Genomic DNA, 22213 nt, shown 5'->3' with positions numbered 1-22213 from the left:
TTTACCACTACAAAAGTGTGCCTACACATCACCACTGGAAGTGGCTTTTTATACTTTTTTATATAATTTAACTGTTTCATGTTGAAAACCAGCTCTTCTCAGACGAAAGAACCTTCAGATTCTCTCTCCGTTTGTCTCTCTGATGATTACTACTGAGGCGCCGGAGCCCAGAGGACCCGAGGAGGCCTCCCTAGGGGCTTCACAAGTCAGACCCAGCACCGCCTCTAAAGAGAGAAGAGAGAGGGGAAGCAAGAGTGGGAGGGAAAGAAGGAAACGGAGAGAGGTGAAAAGAGAGAGAGAGAGAGAGAGAGGGGGAAGGAGATCCGCGCAGGGCTCTATGGTTTCTATTTGGGGCCTGTCCCGTTTGATGGCGTTCCAGTCTGGTGTGTGTGTATATATATGTGTGTGTTTTTTTTTCTGTGTGAGTTTTTCCACCAGTGCCTCCCAGCTCGCGGACTGCTCGGTGCCAGTCCTCCTGACATGGCTTAGAGACGAGACGAGCCCTCTGCTCAGACTCCTGACGAGGCGCTGGGCCCGGGCCACACCACCACTCTGAGCCTCCTTACCCTGCTGACGCTTACACACACTACTTTCCATCAGATCGGCTGGGAGCTGTATCGGCAGCGATGAGGTTTTAGAAGGTCTAGACTGTCTGCCTCCCTCCCACTACCAACGCTATTTATCTATTTATTTATTTTGTGTGTGTGCGTGTGTGCGTGCGTCCGTGCGTGTGTGGTCACTTTTTACCCCAAATCAGGTTTGAATTAATCCAAAGTAAAATAATTTGTTTGAAGTAATTCAAGCTTTTATGTCATCAGAATCCTCTTATTATATACTATTGGGAATCCTCAATATTATAGAGCGAGAGAGAGAGAGAGAGAGAGCTACTTGTCTGGTACAATTACGAACACACTTATTCTTACAGTCTATGGAACACACTCATTTGGCGAAAGAACGTCACGATAGATAAGATGACAGACATAATTTTTTTCATAATGATGGATATAACTCCTGTAGTGAGTTTTGTGCCCATATGCTTTGATCCGTTTGGATGAACACACGCATCCCCAAGATTTGGAGAGGAGACATAGGGACTGACCTGCAGAGAGGAGAGACATAGAGACTGACCTGCAGAGAGGAGAGACATAGAGACTGACCTGCAGAGAGGAGATACATAGGGACTGACCTGCAGAGAGGAGAGACATAGAGACTGACCTGCAGAGAGGAGAGACATAGAGACTGACCTGCAGAGAGGAGAGACATAGAGACTGACCTGCAGAGAGGAGAGACATAGAGACTGACCTGCAGAGAGGAGAGACATAGAGACTGACCTGCAGAGAGGAGAGACATAGAGACTGACCTGCAGAGAGGAGAGACATAGAGACTGACCTGCAGAGAGGAGAGACATAGAGACTGACCTGCAGAGAGGAGAGACATAGAGACTGACGTGCAGAGAGGAGAGACATAGAGACTGACGTGCAGAGAGGAGAGACATAGAGACTGACCTGCAGAGAGGAGAGACATAGAGACTGACCTGCAGAGAGGAGAGACATAGAGACTGACCTGCAGAGAGGAGAGACATAGGGACTGACCTGCAGAGAGGAGAGACATAGAGACTGACCTGCAGAGAGGAGAGACATAGAGACTGACCTGCAGAGAGGAGAGACATAGAGACTGACCTGCAGAGAGGAGAGACATAGAGACTGACCTGCAGAGAGGAGAGACATAGAGACTGACCTGCAGAGAGGAGAGACATAGAGACTGACCTGCAGAGAGGAGAGACATAGAGACTGACCTGCAGAGAGGAGAGACATAGAGACTGACCTGCAGAGAGGAGAGACATAGAGACTGACCTGCAGAGAGGAGAGACATAGAGACTGACCTGCAGAGAGGAGAGACAGACATAGAGACTGACCTGCAGAGAGGAGAGACATAGAGACTGATGTGCAGAGAGGAGAGACATAGAGACTGACCTGCAGAGAGGAGAGACATAGAGACTGACCTGCAGAGAGGAGAGACATAGAGACTGACCTGCAGAGAGGAGAGACATAGAGACTGACCTGCAGAGAGGAGAGACATAGAGACTGACCTGCAGAGAGGAGAGACATAGAGACTGACCTGCAGAGAGGAGAGACATAGAGACTGACCTGCAGAGAGGAGAGACATAGAGACTGACCTGGAGAGAGGAGAGACATAGAGACTGACCTGCAGAGAGGAGAGACATAGAGACTGACCTGCAGAGAGGAGAGACATAGAGACTGACGTGCAGAGAGGAGAGACATAGAGACTGACCTGCAGAGAGGAGAGACATAGAGACTGACCTGCAGAGAGGAGAGACATAGGGACTGACCTGCAGAGAGGAGAGACATAGAGACTGACCTGCAGAGAGGAGAGACATAGGGACTGACCTGCAGAGAGGAGAGACATAGAGACTGACGTGCAGAGAGGAGAGACATAGAGACTGACCTGCAGAGAGGAGAGACATAGAGACTGACCTGCAGAGAGGAGAGACATAGAGACTGACCTGCAGAGAGGAGAGACATAGAGACTGACCTGCAGAGAGGAGAGACATAGAGACTGACCTGCAGAGAGGAGAGACATAGAGACTGACCTGCAGAGAGGAGAGACATAGAGACTGACCTGCAGAGAGGAGAGACATAGGGACTGACCTGCAGAGAGGAGAGACATAGAGACTGACCTGCAGAGAGGAGAGACATAGGGACTGACCTGCAGAGAGGAGAGACATAGGGACTGACCTGCAGAGAGGAGAGACATAGAGACTGACCTGCAGAGAGGAGAGACATAGAGACTGACCTGCATGCAGAGAGGAGAGACATAGAGACTGACCTGCAGAGAGGAGAGACAGACATAGAGACTGACCTGCAGAGAGGAGAGACATAGAGACTGACCTGCAGAGAGGAGAGACATAGAGACTGACCTGCAGAGAGGAGAGACAGACATAGAGACTGACCTGCAGAGAGGAGAGACATAGAGACTGACCTGCAGAGAGGAGAGACATAGAGACTGACCTGCAGAGAGAGAGGAGAGACATAGAGACTGACCTGCAGAGAGGAGAGACATAGAGACTGACCTGCAGAGAGGAGAGACATAGAGACTGACCTGCAGAGAGGAGAGACATAGAGACTGACCTGCAGAGAGGAGAGACATAGAGACTGACCTGCAGAGAGGAGAGACATAGAGACTGACCTGCAGAGAGAGAGGAGAGACTGACTGACTTTTTTTTAAATGAAAACGAAAAAGATTTGTTCTGTCTGGACAAGGCCTCAGTCATTGCTTTTCCACTGCAGGCTGCTGTTGTCAGGAACCTCATAGTATCCACCATCATGTAACCTACATTGAAAACATTTCTCCCAGCAATAAATCTTAGTCACGTCAGTGTTGTGCTGTCAGAACAGTGTGTTAGCAGGTGAATGGTACAGAACAGCGTGGTGAGTCTGGCCAGAGCAGCCGTCTTCGCTCACCAAATGGCCAACAGTAGAAATACTTCGCCTATAAGTAGACCCTGCTTAGCAACACAATAGGAACACTTAGGACATAAATCATCTAGATTTATTAACTTCTAATATGATTTTCACCCGAACAGCATTTCCTGGTTGAATGGTGGAACGCTCAAATGTTCGCTGTCTACTAAAAACACACTTCTTCAATCAATATCTGAAATGGAAAGAAGGGAAAAAAATGACTAACCTTACTATTATGCACTTTTCTACTAAATAATCGTCCATGCCTATAATATTACCTACTATGGTAATTATGTCTATATTACTACCTACTATGCTAATATGTCTTTATTACTACCTACTATGCTAATATGTCTATACTACTACCTACTATTAGGGCTGACCTTCGAAGCTTTTTTTGGCATCGAAGCTTCGGGCCGAGCTTCAATTTTAATTCGAAGCTTCGAGAGAGAAAAAAATATATATCTTAATTATAATATTATTATTATATTTTTTTTATCTTATGTTGTGGGACTTGTACAGCACTTTGGTAAACTTTTTTTTTTTTTTTTTTTTTAAATGTAAATAAAGTGGATTGGATTAGTTAATTAAGTAGCCCCTTTCGTGACTGTGACGCAGCCAACAAGGTTTCACTCAGCTGCGCTGCCTGGGTGCAGTGGGGCTGCTCTCACAGCCAACGACATGACATTACATAATTATGTTGCAACCTTCGTCTATCAAGCAAACAATTATATTTAATTTATCATTCATAATTATATCAGACAATGCACCTACAAAAGCAGATGATTACAATTAAATTAGCCAACTTGGTAACACATTAGTCATAGCAGCATAGGTATAGCCTTATTAATGTTTTGTGTGGCGTCGCGTTTTTTTTTTTACACTTCGATTTTTTTTTTATGTTCGAAGCTCATGCCATCGAAAGAAGCTTCAAAGTATTTAAGACAGCCCTACCTACTATACTAATATGTTTTTACTACTACCTACTATGCTAATATGTCTTTACTACTACTATGCACTCAAGACTGTAACACTCAAGTTCAACCATGTTTGATGAACAATCTTACTTAGCTGCCAGAGTTGTACCCTTCCTGCTGACCTGTTGTACACAGCTTTGGATAAATACCTTCAGCTAAATGACTAAAGGTCAAATGTAAAATACAAAGATGATAGTGCTGTTGTGTTACAAGAGACTGTTCTCTGCGACCGATCGGTGGTCTGCAGTTTTTTCACGCCACCTTGTGGCGTCTCCCCGGGCCCGCTGGGAACCCAGAGGGAGGTGATACCAGAATAAAGTGCCGGGCGGTGCTGTATGTTTGCCCAGTGGAAAACCAAAAAAGACAAGTGGAGTTGAGCTGGTGCCATGTAATGGAAAAGGACCAATAGACTCCTCTAATCTCTCCCTGCCCCCCCCCCCTCATCACTGATAAAGGGACCACTTCAAAGCCAGCCAGCTCACAGCTTCTCAGAAGCCGCCTTCCCCTCCCTATCTCCCAGCAGAGAGAGAGAGAGAGAGAGCCACCATTAGCTCTTTATTTTGTCAGGGTGTTGCCCAGCGCACAGGGCCCAGATAGCGCCTGGCAACTGCTGTTTGTACAACAAATTAGTGTTTGTTCTACGGTCCGAGCTGCCCTGCTGGAGAGATAGGGCCATGAACTCACAAACCCCCCACATACTACTATACTGTCACCCTGAGCAGTGATTTCTCTCTCTCTCCCTCTCCCTCTCTCTCTCTTCCTGTCTGTTCATAAGTAACTGCAGCAGTGATATATGGCCTTCTGACACATTAATGAGGATCAGTGTGATTTGTTTTTCCTTTTGAAGTTGTGTCAGTGTTGCCGCCCTAGAGAGAGAGAGTTCTTCAGTACGGCTGCAGTCATATCGCTGTGTTACTCTTTTGATCTCTTGTTGCTGTTCCTTTGACTTCCAGTGCCTTTTCTTAGCCAAGGTTAGTTTGGTGTTTCATCTGCTCTTCCGATATTAAGGCGTTGGTTGATTCTATAATCGTAGACACGCCTAAAATCATTTAGGATTCAGGATTCTCCCTTGATGGAGATCCCTGCTGAAAGCTTTTTAAACTATGTTTTCGGTCTAAGACTTTATCTTTAATCCATGTCCACTTTTAATGTAGTGTCTCTTTGCTTCCTGGCTTTACATAAACGAGCAGGTAGAGGTTCCATGTGGACAGGACAGTTGAGTGTTGTGAGTAGAGATTAACTGACGGAGGAGGAGGAAGAAGTCAATTCAATTAAATTCAAATCGGCTTTATTGACATACGTTTACATTGCCAAAGCCAAACAAAACAAAACAATCAAACAGAGAAAACAAAAGAAATCAGTACATTACAGAAGGAATTTCTTGTACAGTCTTTATGGTGGAGAAGTCTCTCTCTCTTTGTCTCTTTCTCTGTCTCGCTCTCTCTCTCTGTTTCCTTTCTTCATGCTCATTTGCAAATAGCATTACACAGGAAAACACAGGCTGAATTTAGAGTCGCTGTTCACCGTTCAGTAGTTGGAGAGAGAGAGCGAGAGGGAGAGCGAGAGAGAGAGCGAGAGAGAGCGAGAGAGAGAGAGAGAGAGAGACAGAGCGAGAGAGAGAGCGAGAGAGAGAGCGAGAGAGAGAGAGAGAGAGCGAGAGAGAGAGACTCAAAGTGTAGGTTTACAGGTGAGCTGCTCCCTCAGCAGACATGTCTGAACTGGAGAAGGGCTCCAGTCACGTCATGCACCAGAGGAAGTGCCCGCAGCCAGCCAGCCACACACAGACCTCACTTTGTGCTGCTCTGAGCCCCCACATCCCGGGGGGGGGGGGGGGGGGGAACTGGGGAAATAAGGCGAGGAGGAGAGTTGGAGAAGGAAGTAGGTAGAAACCAGGTTGGAGGTGGAGCTAGAAGGCTGTGTAGGAGAGAGAGATTGGAGGAGAGAAGAAGAAGGGACTAGGGAAGGAAACAAGGAACAGAACAATGTAGAAACTGAAGGAAATTAATGAGGAGACCAGGAGAGGGAGAGAGAGAATCCCGTTAAGAGAAAGGATTGTTAAAAAAAAAAAAGTAGGACGTGATTGTCCCCTGATGAACAGTAATGGGGGGTAGCTGTTAAAGGCCGGAGAGAGAGAGAGAGAGAGAGAGGTGGAGTTGGTCACGTCCAGTAGGAGAGTGAGCTCATACACAACGTTTTAAAAGGGGAAATCCACCCTAAAGCAGAACCTACGCGGTTGTTGTTCCAGTGATCTCACGCAGTAAACACAGGCGTCTCCCTGCACTGGAGATCAGAGCATTGCTAAACACTTGAATTTGTGATGTCGGCAACCTGGGAACTTTCTTGGAGTTGGTTGGTTTGGGCTCATAGGATTCTTCTTTGAGCGATTATTACGTCCAAATTAGTTTTATTTAAATCAAGGGCTTACAGCTTTGAATCAGCACATTAGATTGGATTAGATTCAATGTATTGATCAGCATACAGCACAGCACGAGTACAGTACAAGGAGAGTACAAATGTAACGGTAAAGTGCAACCGTAATATACAATGTACAGGTGATTAAACTGGGTATAAGATATATAAATGTGTACTACTGAGTAATAGTGCTAATCAGATGTATGTACAGAGTCGTAGTATTAATATGTACAATGATACAGGTATAAACACTATGGTAGTAACTATTAAGTCATACTGGCCAGCAGCGTAACTAGTAAGAGTAGGTAAGGGATATGTACAGATAATGTATAGCATTATTTTACATGCTATCATAAAGAGTTATTTGGGTTATATGCAGGTGTATATGTAGGTATGAAGAAGAATTACGTGTGCCCACATCCCATCAAAGTCACCATGGTTACGGTCATAGTGTCCTATAGGAGTTGTTCCACTATTACGAGCAGCTCCAGGATGTGTCTCTTCTTGATGACATCATCACTACAGTCCTGTCTCTCTGGTGTTCAGCTTAAGGAGTGACCTTCTCACGTTCAAAGAGCAAAAACGGAGATTAGAGGTGGGAATCTTTACAATTTAGATTTGCTTGGGGGGGTCACAATTGGAAAGATTACGTTCTGGATTGCTACTAACCGTTGTGGTACAAAGCTTGTATAATAATGTGTGAGTCTTTCTGCTCGGCTAATCCAGGCAATCTGTAGGGTTTAGTGAGCAAACGGCGTCTAGCTCTTAAGGTCGTGAGAAAGCTGACATAATATCACAAGACCAAAAACTGGTTTTGGAATCTGGAATATTTCTTTATTCTTAGAAGATAGAATAATTTAGGATAAGACCCTCACCCCCCCCCCCCCCCCCTCTCCCTACCCCTAGTAGAAATAACGTGATTTATATTTTAAGAGAATTCCTTTATTGATCCCCTTGTGGAAATTCGGGCACCATGGGGGAGGGGAGGTACAGGTATGGGCAGGGTAATAGTAGAAAGACATAAATATAGACAATCAAATTTGAAAAATAAATGGTGTAAACAACATAATTAAATCCGAATATACAAATATGAGAATAATAAACGGTGTAAACAAAAGTATAGATATAGTCTGTATGCCCCTATTTTACCTTACAATAAAGAATTTTAATTAATCAGAATTTGGGGTGTATTTCCCCTTGGAACACGCCTCCCGTGACGTGCTGCTGCGCTGCTCTATAAGGAGCGGCCTCCTCCTGACCTTGACCGTGTCGGTAATAAAATGTAACCGCCGCCCCGCAGCTCCCGTTCCCCTCGGGAGGAGAGACGTCTGTGACGTCGGACACGCGGCTCAGTGCGGCGGGAGACTCGGCCAAAACAAAGGGAACGTCAACGTTGAGCCATTAAACCTCTTTGTTTTCCGTCATTATCTCCTAAAAAGCAGTTAAGGAGGGGAGGTGCATCTCTTTATTTGTGTTTACCGAGGCCCTCTCGTCTCGCCCCTCAAATCCACCCCTGGGTTTGTGTCGCCGCTGACTTTTTTCTTTTATTTTAAACTGTTCTCCACTTCTGGCGGTGGCCTCGTAGCAAAAAACGCCATGTGATAATAAGTAGATAAATTACAGCTGCACTACTCCGTCGTGTGATGGATGTCGGGGTACATTTCTTTGTAAAATAGCCACATCGCATAGCAGGGCCAGTGTTTATGCTGGTGTGCATGTACTCCTGTTGTGGGCGCGAGTCGGCCTTATCGAGCAGCAGTGATATATGGCCTTCTGACACATTAATGAGGATCAGTGTGATTTGTTTTTACTTTGAAGTTGCATTCTAGACCTTAGAAGACCCCGCCTGTCTCTCTCTCCGTCTCTCGCTCTCTCTGTCTGTTTGTCTCTCTCTCTATCATCTGTCTCTCTCTCTCTCTGGCCCTGTCCACACGAGCGTTTGGATTTAATATGACCGAAGTTTGAAAAAATAAAACTCCGTCCACACGGTGAACACAGGTGAACAACCGTGTATAACTGCGTACTCACGGTAGAGCTGGGAACCCAGCAACCGATACATTTAGTACAATGCCAAAACAGTAGGCGGCGATGTTGTTCAGACATGAAGGCCATTTCAACCAATCAGAAAAGGCTGAACGCTCACTAAACTTCCTGTGGTTGCGATCTGCCATTAATTCACTGAAGAAGAAGAAGAAGAAGAACTTCCTGTTTAGAAACATAGCTGGACCCTATTGATAATTTTGCCAACGGAACATATATTTTCAGCAAAGAAAGAAACTGCAATAAACAAACGGATACATTCACTGTGTGTTCTGCCTCTCATTTTGTTGATGAAACAAAACCATCAGCAACACAATTTACCACCAAGAGCGGATAGTTTAGTCTCACAAAAGACCGCCGGTGTTGTTAGCTACATGCTAATGTGAATGGCTATATCCATGTATAGTATATAGCTTAAATGCTAACGTAATGTGGTAACGTTACCGATATGAAATGGATGCAAACGTTATTTAACACATTGCAGAATGGGTACAATACAATACGGCTCAATACAAACAATTGTTAAGGGGATGCAGTCTGGACTGGGTTCCTTATAACAATAACTTGACAACACATGAGTTTAGTTTAGCTGCAGCTACATGTTTTCTCTGAGCGTCAACAGACATCAGTCGATCACAACACTCTTCAACACAGACGATACGTTTTGAACAAAAGTTTGTTACAATCATTTTCATATAACGCTACTTGGGACAGCTCTGCTGTAAACACTGGTGTAGTTGGCTCTGCTCTAATCTCTACCCCGCGGTCTGCCGTGAACATGGGGAATAATTGCGACAGCTCTGCTGTAAACACTGGGAATAACCTCGGTTGCTATGCCCACACGCAACTGCAAAACCGCACAACTCCACCCTGGCCACCGGTTTCAAAGACCGCGGTTGCAGTGTAGCAAATCCCCGGTTGTGTGTGGCCGAACAGTGCAACTGCGCACATACAATCATGGTTATATTAAAACCAGCGTTCGTGTGGACGGGGCCTCTGTATCTCTCTTTCTCTCTATCCTCTGTTTCTCTCTCCCTCGTCTGTCTGTCTGTCTGTCTCCTGTCTTTCTCTCTGTGATCTGTCTCTTTCCTCTCTCTATCTATCTGTCTCTCTCTCTGTCTCTGTCTGTGTGGCTCCCTCTCTCTTTCTCTCTCCCCTCTATCTTTCTCTGTGTGTGTGTGCCTCCCTCTATCTGTCTTTCTTTCTTTCTCTCTATCTCCCTCTCTCTCTCTCTCTCTCTCTCTCTCTCTCTCTCTCTCTCTCTCTCTCTCTCTCTCTCTCTCTCTCTCTCTCTCTCTCTCTCTCTCTCTCTCTCTCTCTCTCTCTCTCTCTCTCTCTCTCTCTCTCTCTCTCTCTCTCTCATATATATGTCACAGAGATCATTCTTAAAAACACACGTTTCCTGTGATTCAGACCAACTTGTTTCTTGTTGTCTGTTTCCTCTCCTAATTGTGGTGAGATTGAGAATAATGATAATTAGAGTGGTGTACGACACACTGAGTAGTATAAATAGCCTCACGACCTTATATGGAGCAGATCCATCACATGAGTCCAGGCCGCCCTCCTCAGACAGTAGCCGTCGTAGCCTGGAAGGAATAGTACTTAAAGGGGCAGTTCACCCAAAATAAAAACAGGATTTCCCCCTCTATTTCCCAGAGTGCTATCTCTCTTATCCATAGGGTTGGGCATCGTTTGGATTTGAACGATTCCGGTTCCGATTCTCCATTTCGATTCCTGTTCTAAACTATTCTCGATTCCGATTCTTTGAGCTGCAGGTCAAAACAGGTCACAGTTTATTTCACAGGAGATTATTACTATTTTTTTTTTTAATCTTTAATATTTTTCATACTATTCACATTGTCAGTTGACTTGATACAGTTTAATTTGGTTGCTGTACTGTAACTAGGGTATTAATTAACAAAGTAAAAAAAAAAAAAAAAACGATATATATCTATATATTTATTTTTTAAGAATCGAAATGCAAATATGTTACTTCCGGTTCCAGAACCGGAAGTTAGGAACCGGTTCCTATTAGAACCGGTTCTCGGTGCCCAACCCTACTTATCCAGATAGTTTCTGTGTGATTTGCCCAGTTCTGAAGATGTCTGTCGTAGAGATGTCTGTCGTAGAGATGTCTGCCTGACTGTGTTTTCTCCTTAGTGGTGCAGGGAATCAAACCCACGACTGTGTTTTCTCCTTAGTGGTGCAGGGAATCAAACCCACGACTGTGTTTTCTCCTTAGTGGTGCAGGGAATCAAACCCACGACTGTGTTTTCTCCTTAGTGGTGCAGGGAATCAAACCCACAACATCGAGTCCATATAGAGAGAGGCATGACTCCTGCACACACTGCATTGATTTATTTAAAAAATAAAGTGCCAATGTTTGGTCGTTGGCACTTTTAGTGAAATAAATCTGTGTGTGTCTGTCTCATCTGTTCCTCTACGTTGATAACTCCAATGGAGTTATGGAATTCCTAGAACATTTCCCCAAAACCATAAATACCCAGAAAGGGGGCATTTAGTCGTTGGAACATACTGTATGGGCTTGGAGCCCTAGAGTGTACGACCCTGAAGCAAAACTGTAAAACTATGAATACAGTGGCATACAATTGCTTTTTCACAAGTCACTCAACAATAGTAAAGTAGTTAAACTACAGTCAGTAGATTATATTGAGTGTATTATTATACACGCTATTTTCTGTGGGGTATTTGTGTGGTAGAAAATGCCCTCAGATCAAACGGCTTATCCAGGCTAATGCTGAGTGGAAACCTTTCAGGCGTTGACTCCAGCGATGGGCTCTGTATCTGTCGAGGATTGCCAGTTGGCACAGTAGCCGGGCAGAAAGGCACAGGGAGAGACAGATGTCTTGCCGGGAGAGAACAGTCTGTGACTCAGACGGAACGAACCCATGATGGATGTTGACATTTTTATTGGCATTATAAAATAAAACCGTTTATCTGTCCTCCTTTCTCTTCTCTTCTTCGTCCTCCTCTTCCTCCTGGTCTTGTCTTTCTGCTGTCTCTCTCTCTCTCTCTCTCTCTCTCTCTCTCTCTCTCTCTCTCTCTCTCTCTCTCTCTCTCTCTCTCTCTACCTTTCTCTCCTTCCCTCTGTGTTCTTTTTGGTGTTGTACTTGTGTGTGTGTGTGTATTTTATACAGACCATAAGTTCAAGGCTATTTCTGTGAATATAATGGAGGCCCTTGCGCGCGGACTGTTTATGTCGTCCTCTTTACTCTCCCAGGATGGCTGCCTGTAACATAGCAACCGTTTTTTTTGTTGTTGCAAGAGACACCGGTCACTGTGTGCGAAACCAACGGTTGCTACGTGCTGATTTATGAGAAATCAACAAGAACATAATACTTTGGTGTCTTGTTATTGGATCTTGTCAATACGTCCCAGTAGAATAGCAATGTCATGCTTTTCCAGTTACACTTCCTTTTGAAAGTGGTTACCAATGGTTACAGGCAGCCATGTTGAAAGAAAAAGAAGTACACTAACATTTCGTGCAAGGACTCTATTGACAATATATTTTTTTGTTGTATTTTATTTTTTTATTATGTATTTTATTTTTTTATTATATATATATATAGTTTTATATATCTGAATATCAATTTCTGTGTCCGCCCCCAGTGTGTTAATGTGAATCTCTGTAGGCAGCCTGGCATCTGATTTGGAATCTCTCCCTCTCTCTCTCTCTCTCTCTCCCTCTCTCTCTCTCTCTCTCCCCCCCTATCTCTCTCTCTCTCTCCCTCTCTCTCTCTCTCTCCGTCCCCCAACAGCAGCAGGACAGAACCCGGACCACGTGCTCCAGGGGACGGGGGCCAAGCCCGAGGCCAGGCGGCCTGGGGACGACTCCACTGTGGCCCCCGAGGACGCTGCCCGCTTCCTCAGCTGCTACTGCTCCGGACACTGTCCCGAGGACGCCAAGAACAACACCTGCGAGTGAGTGCTTCCACAGTTCAGCCACTACACTAACCCAGTGGCGCTCGACACATAGTTCCACAGTTCAGCCACTACACTAACCCACTGACGCTCAACACATAGTTCCACAGTTCAGCCACTACACTAACCCACTGACGCTCAACACAGTTCCACAGTTCAGCCACTACACTAACCCACTGACGCTCAACACATAGTTCCACAGTTCAGCCACTACACTAACCCACTGACGCTCAACACATAGTTCCACAGTTCAGCCACTACACTAACCCAGTGACGCTCGACACATAGTTCCACAGTTCAGCCACTACACTAACCCAGTGACGCTCGACACATAGTTCCACAGTTCAGCCACTACACTAACCCACTGACGCTCAACACATAGTTCCACAGTTCAGCCACTACACTAACCCAGTGACGCTCGACACATAGTTCCACAGTTCAGCCACTACACTAACCCACTGACGCTCAACACATAGTTCCACAGTTCAGCCACTACACTAACCCACTGACGCTCGACACATAGTTCCACAGTTCAGCCACTACACTAACCCACTGACGCTCGACACATAGTTCCACAGTTCAGCCACTACACTAACCCACTGACGCTCAACACATAGTTCCACAGTTCAGCCACTACACTAACCCACTGACGCTCAACACATAGTTCCACAGTTCAGCCACTACACTAACCCAGTAACGCTCGACACATAGTTCCACAGTTCAGCCACTACACTAACCCACTGACGCTCTACACATAGTTCCACAGTTCAGCCACTACACTAACCCACTGACGCTCAACACATAGTTCCACAGTTCAGCCACTACACTAACCCAGTGGCGCTCGACACATAGTTCCACAGTTCAGCCACGACACTAACCCAGTGGCGCTCAACACATAGTTCCACAGTTCAGCCACTACACTAACCCAGTGACGCTCGGCACATAGTTCCACAGTTCAGCCACTACACTAACCCAGTGACGCTCAACACATAGTTCCACAGTTCAGCCACTACACTAACCCACTGACGCTCAACACATAGTTCCACAGTTCAGCCACTACACTAACCCACTGACGCTCAACACATAGTTCCACAGTTCAGCCACTACACTAACCCACTGACGCTCTACACATAGTTCCACAGTTCAGCCACTACACTAACCCACTGACGCTCGACACATAGTTCCACAGTTCAGCCACTACACTAACCCACTGACGCTCAACACATAGTTCCACAGTTCAGCCACTACACTAACCCAGTGGCGCTCAACACATAGTTCCACAGTTCAGCCACTACACTAACCCACTGACGCTCAACACATAGTTCCACAGTTCAGCCACTACACTAACCCACTGACGCTCGACACATAGTTCCACAGTTCAGCCACTACACTAACCCACTGACGCTCGACACATAGTTCCACAGTTCAGCCACTACACTAACCCACTGACGCTCAACACATAGTTCCACAGTTCAGCCACTACACTAACCCAGTAACGCTCGACACATAGTTCCACAGTTCAGCCACTACACTAACCCACTGACGCTCTACACATAGTTCCACAGTTCAGCCACTACACTAACCCACTGACGCTCAACACATAGTTCCACAGTTCAGCCACTACACTAACCCAGTGGCGCTCAACACATAGTTCCACAGTTCAGCCACGACACTAACCCAGTGGCGCTCAACACATAGTTCCACAGTTCAGCCACTACACTAACCCACTGACGCTCAACACATAGTTCCACAGTTCAGCCACTACACTAACCCACTGGCGCTCAACTCATAGTTCCACAGTTCAGCCACTACACTAACCCACTGGCGCTCAACACATAGTTCCACAGTTCAGCCACTACACTAACCCACTGACGCTCAACACATAGTTCCACAGTTCAGCCACTACACTAACCCACTGACGCTCGACACATAGTTCCACAGTTCAGCCACTACACTAACCCAGTGGCGCTCGACACATAGTTCCACAGTTCAGCCACTACACTAACCCAGTGGCGCTCAACACATAGTTCCACAGTTCAGCCACTACACTAACCCAGTGACGCTCAACACATAGTTCCACAGTTCAGCCACTACACTAACCCACTGACGCTCGACACATAGTTCCACAGTTCAGCCACTACACTAACCCACTGACGCTCGACACATAGTTCCACAGTTCAGCCACTACACTAACCCACTGACGCTCAACACATAGTTCCACAGTTCAGCCACTACACTAACCCAGTGGCGCTCAACACATAGTTCCACAGTTCAGCCACTACACTAACCCAGTGACGCTCGGCACATAGTTCCACAGTTCAGCCACTACACTAACCCACTGACGCTCAACACATAGTTCCACAGTTCAGCCACTACACTAACCCACTGATGCTCAACACATAGTTCCACAGTTCAGCCACTACACTAACCCACTGACGCTCTACACATAGTTCCACAGTTCAGCCACTACACTAACCCAGTGGCGCTCAACACATAGTTCCACAGTTCAGCCACTACACTAACCCACTGACGCTCGACACATAGTTCCACAGTTCAGCCACTACACTAACCCACTGACGCTCAACACATAGTTTCACAGTTCAGCCACTACACTAACCCAGTGGCGCTCGGCACATAGTTCCACAGTTCAGCCACTACACTAACCCACTGACGCTCTACACATAGTTCCACAGTTCAGCCACTACACTAACCCACTGACGCTCGACACATAGTTCCACAGTTCAGCCACTACACTAACCCAGTGGCGCTCAACACATAGTTCCACAGTTCAGCCACTACACTAACCCACTGGCGCTCAACACATAGTTCCACAGTTCAGCCACTACACTAACCCACTGACGCTCGACACATAGTTCCACAGTTCAGCCACGACACTAACCCACTGACGCTCAACACATAGTTCCACAGTTCAGCCACTACACTAACCCACTAACGCTCAACACATAGTTCCACAGTTCAGCCACTACACTAACCCAGTGACGCTCAACACATAGTTCCACAGTTCAGCCACTACACTAACCCACTGACGCTCCACACATAGTTCCACAGTTCAGCCACTACACTAACCCACTGACGCTCGACACATAGTTCCACAGTTCAGCCACTACACTAACCCACTGATGCTCTACACATAGTTCCACAGTTCAGCCACTACACTAACCCACTGACGCTCGACACATAGTTCCACAGTTCAGCCACTACACTAACCCAGTGGCACTCGACACATAGTTCCACAGTTCAGCCACTACACTAACCCAGTGGCACTCGACACATAGTTCCACAGTTCAGCCACTACACTAACCCACTGACGCTCAACACATAGTTCCACAGTTCAGCCACTACACTAACCCACTGACGCTCAACACATAGTTCCACAGTTCAGCCACTACACTAACCCAGTGGCGCTCGACACATAGTTCCACAGTTCAGCCACTACACTAACCCACTGACGCTCAACACATAGTTCCACAGTTCAGCCACTACACTAACCCACTGACGCTCGACACATAGTTCCACAGTTCAGCCACTACACTAACCCACTGACGCTCAACACATAGTTCCACAGTTCAGCCACTACACTAACCCACTGACGCTCGACACATAGTTCCACAGTTCAGCCACTACACTAACCCACTGGCGCTCAACACATAGTTCCACAGTTCAGCCACTACACTAACCCACTGACGCTCGACACATAGTTCCACAGTTCAGCCACTACACTAACCCACTGACGCTCAACACATAGTTCCACAGTTCAGCCACTACACTAACTCACTGACGCTCGACACATAGTTCCACAGTTCAGCCACTACACTAACCCACTAACGCTCAACACAGTTCCACAGTTCAGCCACTACACTAACCCACTGACGCTCGACACATAGTTCCACAGTTCAGCCACTACACTAACCCACTGACGCTCAACACATAGTTCCACAGTTCAGCCACTACACTAACCCAGTGACGCTCGACACATAGTTCCACAGTTCAGCCACTACACTAACCCACTGACGCTCAACACATAGTTCCACAGTTCAGCCACTACACTAACCCACTAACGCTCAACACATAGTTCCACAGTTCAGCCACTACACTAACCCACTGACGCTCAACACATAGTTCCACAGTTCAGCCACTACACTAACCCACTGACGCTCAACACATAGTTCCACAGTTCAGCCACTACACTAACCCACTGACGCTCAACACATAGTTCCACAGTTCAGCCACTACACTAACCCACTGACGCTCGACACATAGTTCCACAGTTCAGCCACTACACTAACCCACTGACGCTCAACACATAGTTTCACAGTTCAGCCACTACACTAACCCACTGACGCTCAACACATAGTTCCACAGTTCAGCCACTACACTAACCCAGTGGCGCTCAACACATAGTTCCACAGTTCAGCCACTACACTAACCCAGTGGCGCTTAACACATAGTTCCACAGTTCAGCCACTACACTAACCCACTGACGCTCAACACATAGTTCCACAGTTCAGCCACTACACTAACCCAGTGACGCTCGACACATAGTTCCACAGTTCAGCCACTACACTAACCCACTGACGCTCAACACATAGTTCCACAGTTCAGCCACTACACTAACCCACTGACGCTCTACACATAGTTCCACAGTTCAGCCACTACACTAACCCACTGACGCTCTACACATAGTTCCACAGTTCAGCCACTACACTAACCCAGTGACGCTCGACACATAGTTCCACAGTTCAGCCACTACACTAACCCACTGACGCTCAACACATAGTTCCACAGTTCAGCCACTACACTAACCCAGTGACGCTCGACACATAGTTCCACAGTTCAGCCACTACACTAACCCACTGACGCTCGACACATAGTTCCACAGTTCAGCCACTACACTAACCCACTGACGCTCAACACATAGTTCCACAGTTCAGCCACTACACTAACCCACTGACGCTCGGCACATAGTTCCACAGTTCAGCCACTACACTAACCCACTGACGCTCGGCACATAGTTCCACAGTTCAGCCACTACACAAACCCACTGACGCTCTACACATAGTTCCACAGTTCAGCCACTACACTAAGCCACTGACACTCGACACATAGTTCCACAGTTCAGCCACTACACTAAGCCACTGGTGCTCAAGCAGACCTAGCCCAACATCAGTCTGGCAGACACTTAGCATACCTAGCAGATCTAGCAGACCTAGCAGACCTAGCAGATCTAGCAGACCTAACAGACCTAGCAGATCTAGCAGATCTAGCAGACCTAGCAGATCTAGCAGACCTAGCAGACCTAGCAGATCTAGCAGATCTAGCAGACCTAGCAGATCTAGCCCAATGTTGGGATGAACAAAGTGCTATTAACTTGTATTGTCTGTTACTCCTACTACCAGTAATCTACTACACAGCATTGCATGGTTAGTTACATACAGTTATTTCCCGGTGTCACAACTGAATGAATATAGACTTAACGATCAGGATGGTCATTGTACTGAGTTTGTTTGTGTGTCTGTCTGACTGTCTGTCTTGTCTGTGTGTTGCAGGACCAACGGCCAGTGTTTTGCTATCATTGAGGAGGACGAGCATGGTGAGGCCATTCTGACATCAGGGTGCATGAAATTCGAAGGCTCCCACTTCCAGTGCAAGGTACAGTATAATACATACTGCTACAGTATACTACATAGATGGAACACTGTGCATTGCAACATAATCATAAGCCTGTGTAAATCATTTGTGTTTTTACGTAATTATATGGTGTATTTTAAATGGCAGGCATTGTATGCTAATCTAGATTAGAAATTAATGTTGGATTTATTGAAGTTAATTTCAGGTTCAAGTGACTGATCGTTGCTAATCTGTTATCTGAGTTATACCATATTACAATGTCACAATGTGTCTCAGTTATACAATATTACAATGTCACAATGTGTCTGAGTAATACAATATTACAATGTCACAATGTGTCAGAGTAATACAATATTACAATGTCACAATGTGTCTGAGTAATACCATATTACAATGTCACAATGTGTCTGAGTAATACAATATTACAATGTCACAATGTGTCAGAGTGAGTAATACCATATTACAATGTTGACATGAATCTATTACAGATATATTATCATAACTTAAATAATATATTATATAAAATAGCACCAGCCCTGCGAGTCGTCTGAACACGGTGCTTCACCAAACACCCCAGTCGTTGTGGTTTCCAATACGTTGAAAAAAGATTGATTGATTGGTTAATTGACTTGATGAATTGATGACTCGTCCTCCAGGACTCTCCGAGGGCTCAGACCAGGAGAACCATAGAGTGCTGCAGTACAGACTTCTGCAACCGGGACCTCCAGCCCACGTTACCACCGCCCACGGACAATGGTGAGGCTTCCGCCAAACCTGCCGTACAGAAGGAGCACGCGGCACTACTTCACTGCACTGTTGCTATGACTACCAGTACTAATGCAGAACTGATGATACAAATAGATACGGGGTGTTCTGGGTCACTGTATTAGATTCCATTAGATTCCATTCAAATGTCAAATTGTCATCATACAGCACAAGTACAGTACAAAAAAATAAGTTATCCAACCAAAGTGCAAATGTAACAGTAAAGTGCAATAATAATATACAATGTACAGGTGATTCAACTCGGTATAAAATATATAAATTAGTACTACTGAGTAATAGTGCTAATCAGATGTATGTACAGAGTTGTATTATTAATATGTACAGTGATACAGGTATAAAGACACTATGGTAGTAAGTCATACTGGCCAGCAGCGTAACTAGTAAGACTAGGTAAGGGATATATGTACAGATATAGATATAGTATCTACAGGTATGTAAAAAGGATTATATGTATGTAACTATGTACAGACAGATTTGAATACATATTTATACGGTAAGAATAAATATATATATATATAGTATATACAGCATTATTGTACATGCTATCATACTGTATTTACTCCGGTCATCCTAGGGTTAAGAGTCTCTGTAAGATGGCTTCCTTCTGATTCCCCTCTTGATGACATCACCTCTAGCTTTATGACCACTGGGGCCAGTTACACAACTGTATTTACCTTCTGATCTGGGATCTGGTCCATTGTTCCTTCTAATTAAAAAAGGCCAAGTAATCCTGCTGGCTTTATCGGTGCCTCTTTGAGATGGTTGATTCATGTGTTTTAGAGCCGTTGTCAAGTCAAACGCCAGTTCTTCACAGAATAACCAAGGAAGGCTGGTTTGTGCCAGTGCCGACCACACACAATCTGTAAGACAAGATCAGAGGCAGTATTCATTTATTTAAAACCTAAGACTAATATTGTTTATGGTTTTAGGGGGGGTGGGGGGGGGGGGGGTAATTTACATAACTTATGGGTATGTCGTGTCTAGCATCGGTATGCCCTGATATATAGATATCTTCAGATAAATAAGATTTCATTGCCAGGACACTTTGGAGGTAAACTAGACCCAGGTTCATCAATAATCCAGTCATTGTGGTCTCCAGTCTAGAATACAATTAGGCTGTTGTTGGGTTTTCTTTTTACTGAGTGAAACTAGTGTAGTGATGATCTCTATTGTGTTCCTCCAGGTGAAACTAGATCTGATCTGGGTACAGTGATGAGGTTCATTTGTCGTCTTCCAAGTGAAATTAGATCTGATCTGGGTACAGTGATGAGGTTTATTCGTTGTCTTCCAGGTGAAACTAGATCTGATCTGGGTGCAGTGATGAGGTTCATTTGTCGTCTTCCAAGTGAAACTAGATCTGATCTGGGTACAGTGATGAGGTTTATTCGTTGTCTTCCAGGTGAAACTAGATCTCATCTGGGTGCAGTAATGGTGGTTATTGTGTTTCCAGGTGGCTACTTTGGCAGTGCCCACTGGTTGGCGTTCCTCATCTCCATGACGGTCTGCTGCTGTACGCTCATCTGTGTGACAGTCGTCTGCTACTACAGGTAACGTCCTCTACCCCCCCCCCGAGCAGGGAAGTGGCTCAGGAAGACGACAACCCCGGTTAAAGAAAACACCACAATTATAGTGCCAAGTGCTAATTATAGTAACACGTGAATTATAGTACTAAAAGTATAACAAAAAAGAAAAGGGAAATATTCAAGCATTGTACAGATTTGAGAAAGGAATATATATCTCATAGGCTGCCTTCACACTGCAGACGAAAAGTGGCCCAGATCTGATTTCTTTCCTCATATGCAGTGATGCCAGTAACGCGTTACTAAGTAACGCGTTATTGTAATCTGATTACTTTTCCCCGAAAATAGTAATCTAACGCGTTAATCTTTAAAAGCCAGTAATCTGATTGCAGTTACTTGTCCAAGTGGCTGTGCGTTACTATTTCGTTACTATCTCATCATAAATTCATAATGCAGGCGGAATGCAGTATTTTATTTCGTTTTCGACAGTCAAAAATAAATGTTGAGCTGTTTTTCTTATTTGGGAGTGACGTGGTGTGGCAGTGAAAGGGTTAAATACAAGAATGTGTCCCGCGGCGTGACTGGACTCTCTGTCTGTGAGTGACTCTGCTTTGGTCCAATCACATTCCCCATCCACAGTCTGCGAATCAGAGGCAGAGTAGGGCGGGTCTTCACAGCACGTCATGTGACATATGCGCCAATCGTGTGACAGCAGGGCTCCGTCGTCGGAGAATTCCACCCCAAAACGCTTGGCAAAATTAAAAGTGAAACCGCAAGATGACTTTTGCGGTTTCTGTTCAGAATTCCACCCCAATAGGGATAGGAAACAAAATACTGTCTACCGCTAAAAACAGCACATCCAATTGCATTGAAAGCATCTGGAATCACAACACTAGCCGACGCTTCGACTAGGTACAGGAGGGTTGATGGTGGCAGAGCAAAAGCTCTTATTTGCTAGATTTACAGTTAATTTACATGTTAAAGAGAGACTGATTGTATGTTTATAGAGAGACATTTATAAAAACAATTTAATAGTTACAGTTGATATAATTGAATAGTTCAGCCTGCATTTGTTAGATGTGATACACTGGTTTTGTAAAACCAATGGCTGGCTGCTCTAATGCTGTGAGCATCATAGACTGTTGCTTTACCATACTTGATGGTACAGAAGCTGAAGCACTAGTTTAACAATTTACGTTATGTGCAGAGAAACAAGTTAAAAACAATTTATGCACTTTCAATAAAGCGCTTAAAAAAACTGTTGGGGGAACGACGACGACTTCGTAACCTAGTTACTTTCAAAGTAACTAAGTTACTCTGATAATCAAGTAATCAGTAAAGTAACTTAGATTACTTTTTAAAGGAGTAATCAGTAATCAGATTACTTTTACAAGTAATCTGTGGC

General features: G+C 45.2%; 1 protein-coding gene across 1 annotated transcript in view; it reads left to right on the top strand.

Moving 5' to 3' along the window:
- Positions 1-22213, top strand: part of bmpr1aa (bone morphogenetic protein receptor, type IAa) — a 192912-nt gene that overhangs the window by 146104 nt on the left and 24595 nt on the right. Inside the window, exons 4-7 of the mRNA XM_084322085.1 lie at positions 12691-12853; positions 18421-18523; positions 19159-19258; positions 20739-20835. Coding sequence (XP_084178211.1) covers positions 12691-12853; positions 18421-18523; positions 19159-19258; positions 20739-20835 — 463 coding nt within the window. The remainder of the gene's footprint in view (positions 1-12690; positions 12854-18420; positions 18524-19158; positions 19259-20738; positions 20836-22213) is intronic.

The sequence above is a fragment of the Notolepis coatsorum genome, assembly GCF_963971535.1.
Source record: "Notolepis coatsorum genome assembly, chromosome: 9".
NCBI lineage: Eukaryota > Metazoa > Chordata > Actinopteri > Aulopiformes > Paralepididae > Notolepis > Notolepis coatsorum.
Note: the sequence above shows the minus strand (reverse complement) of the source record. Positions and strands in the feature narration are given on the sequence as shown.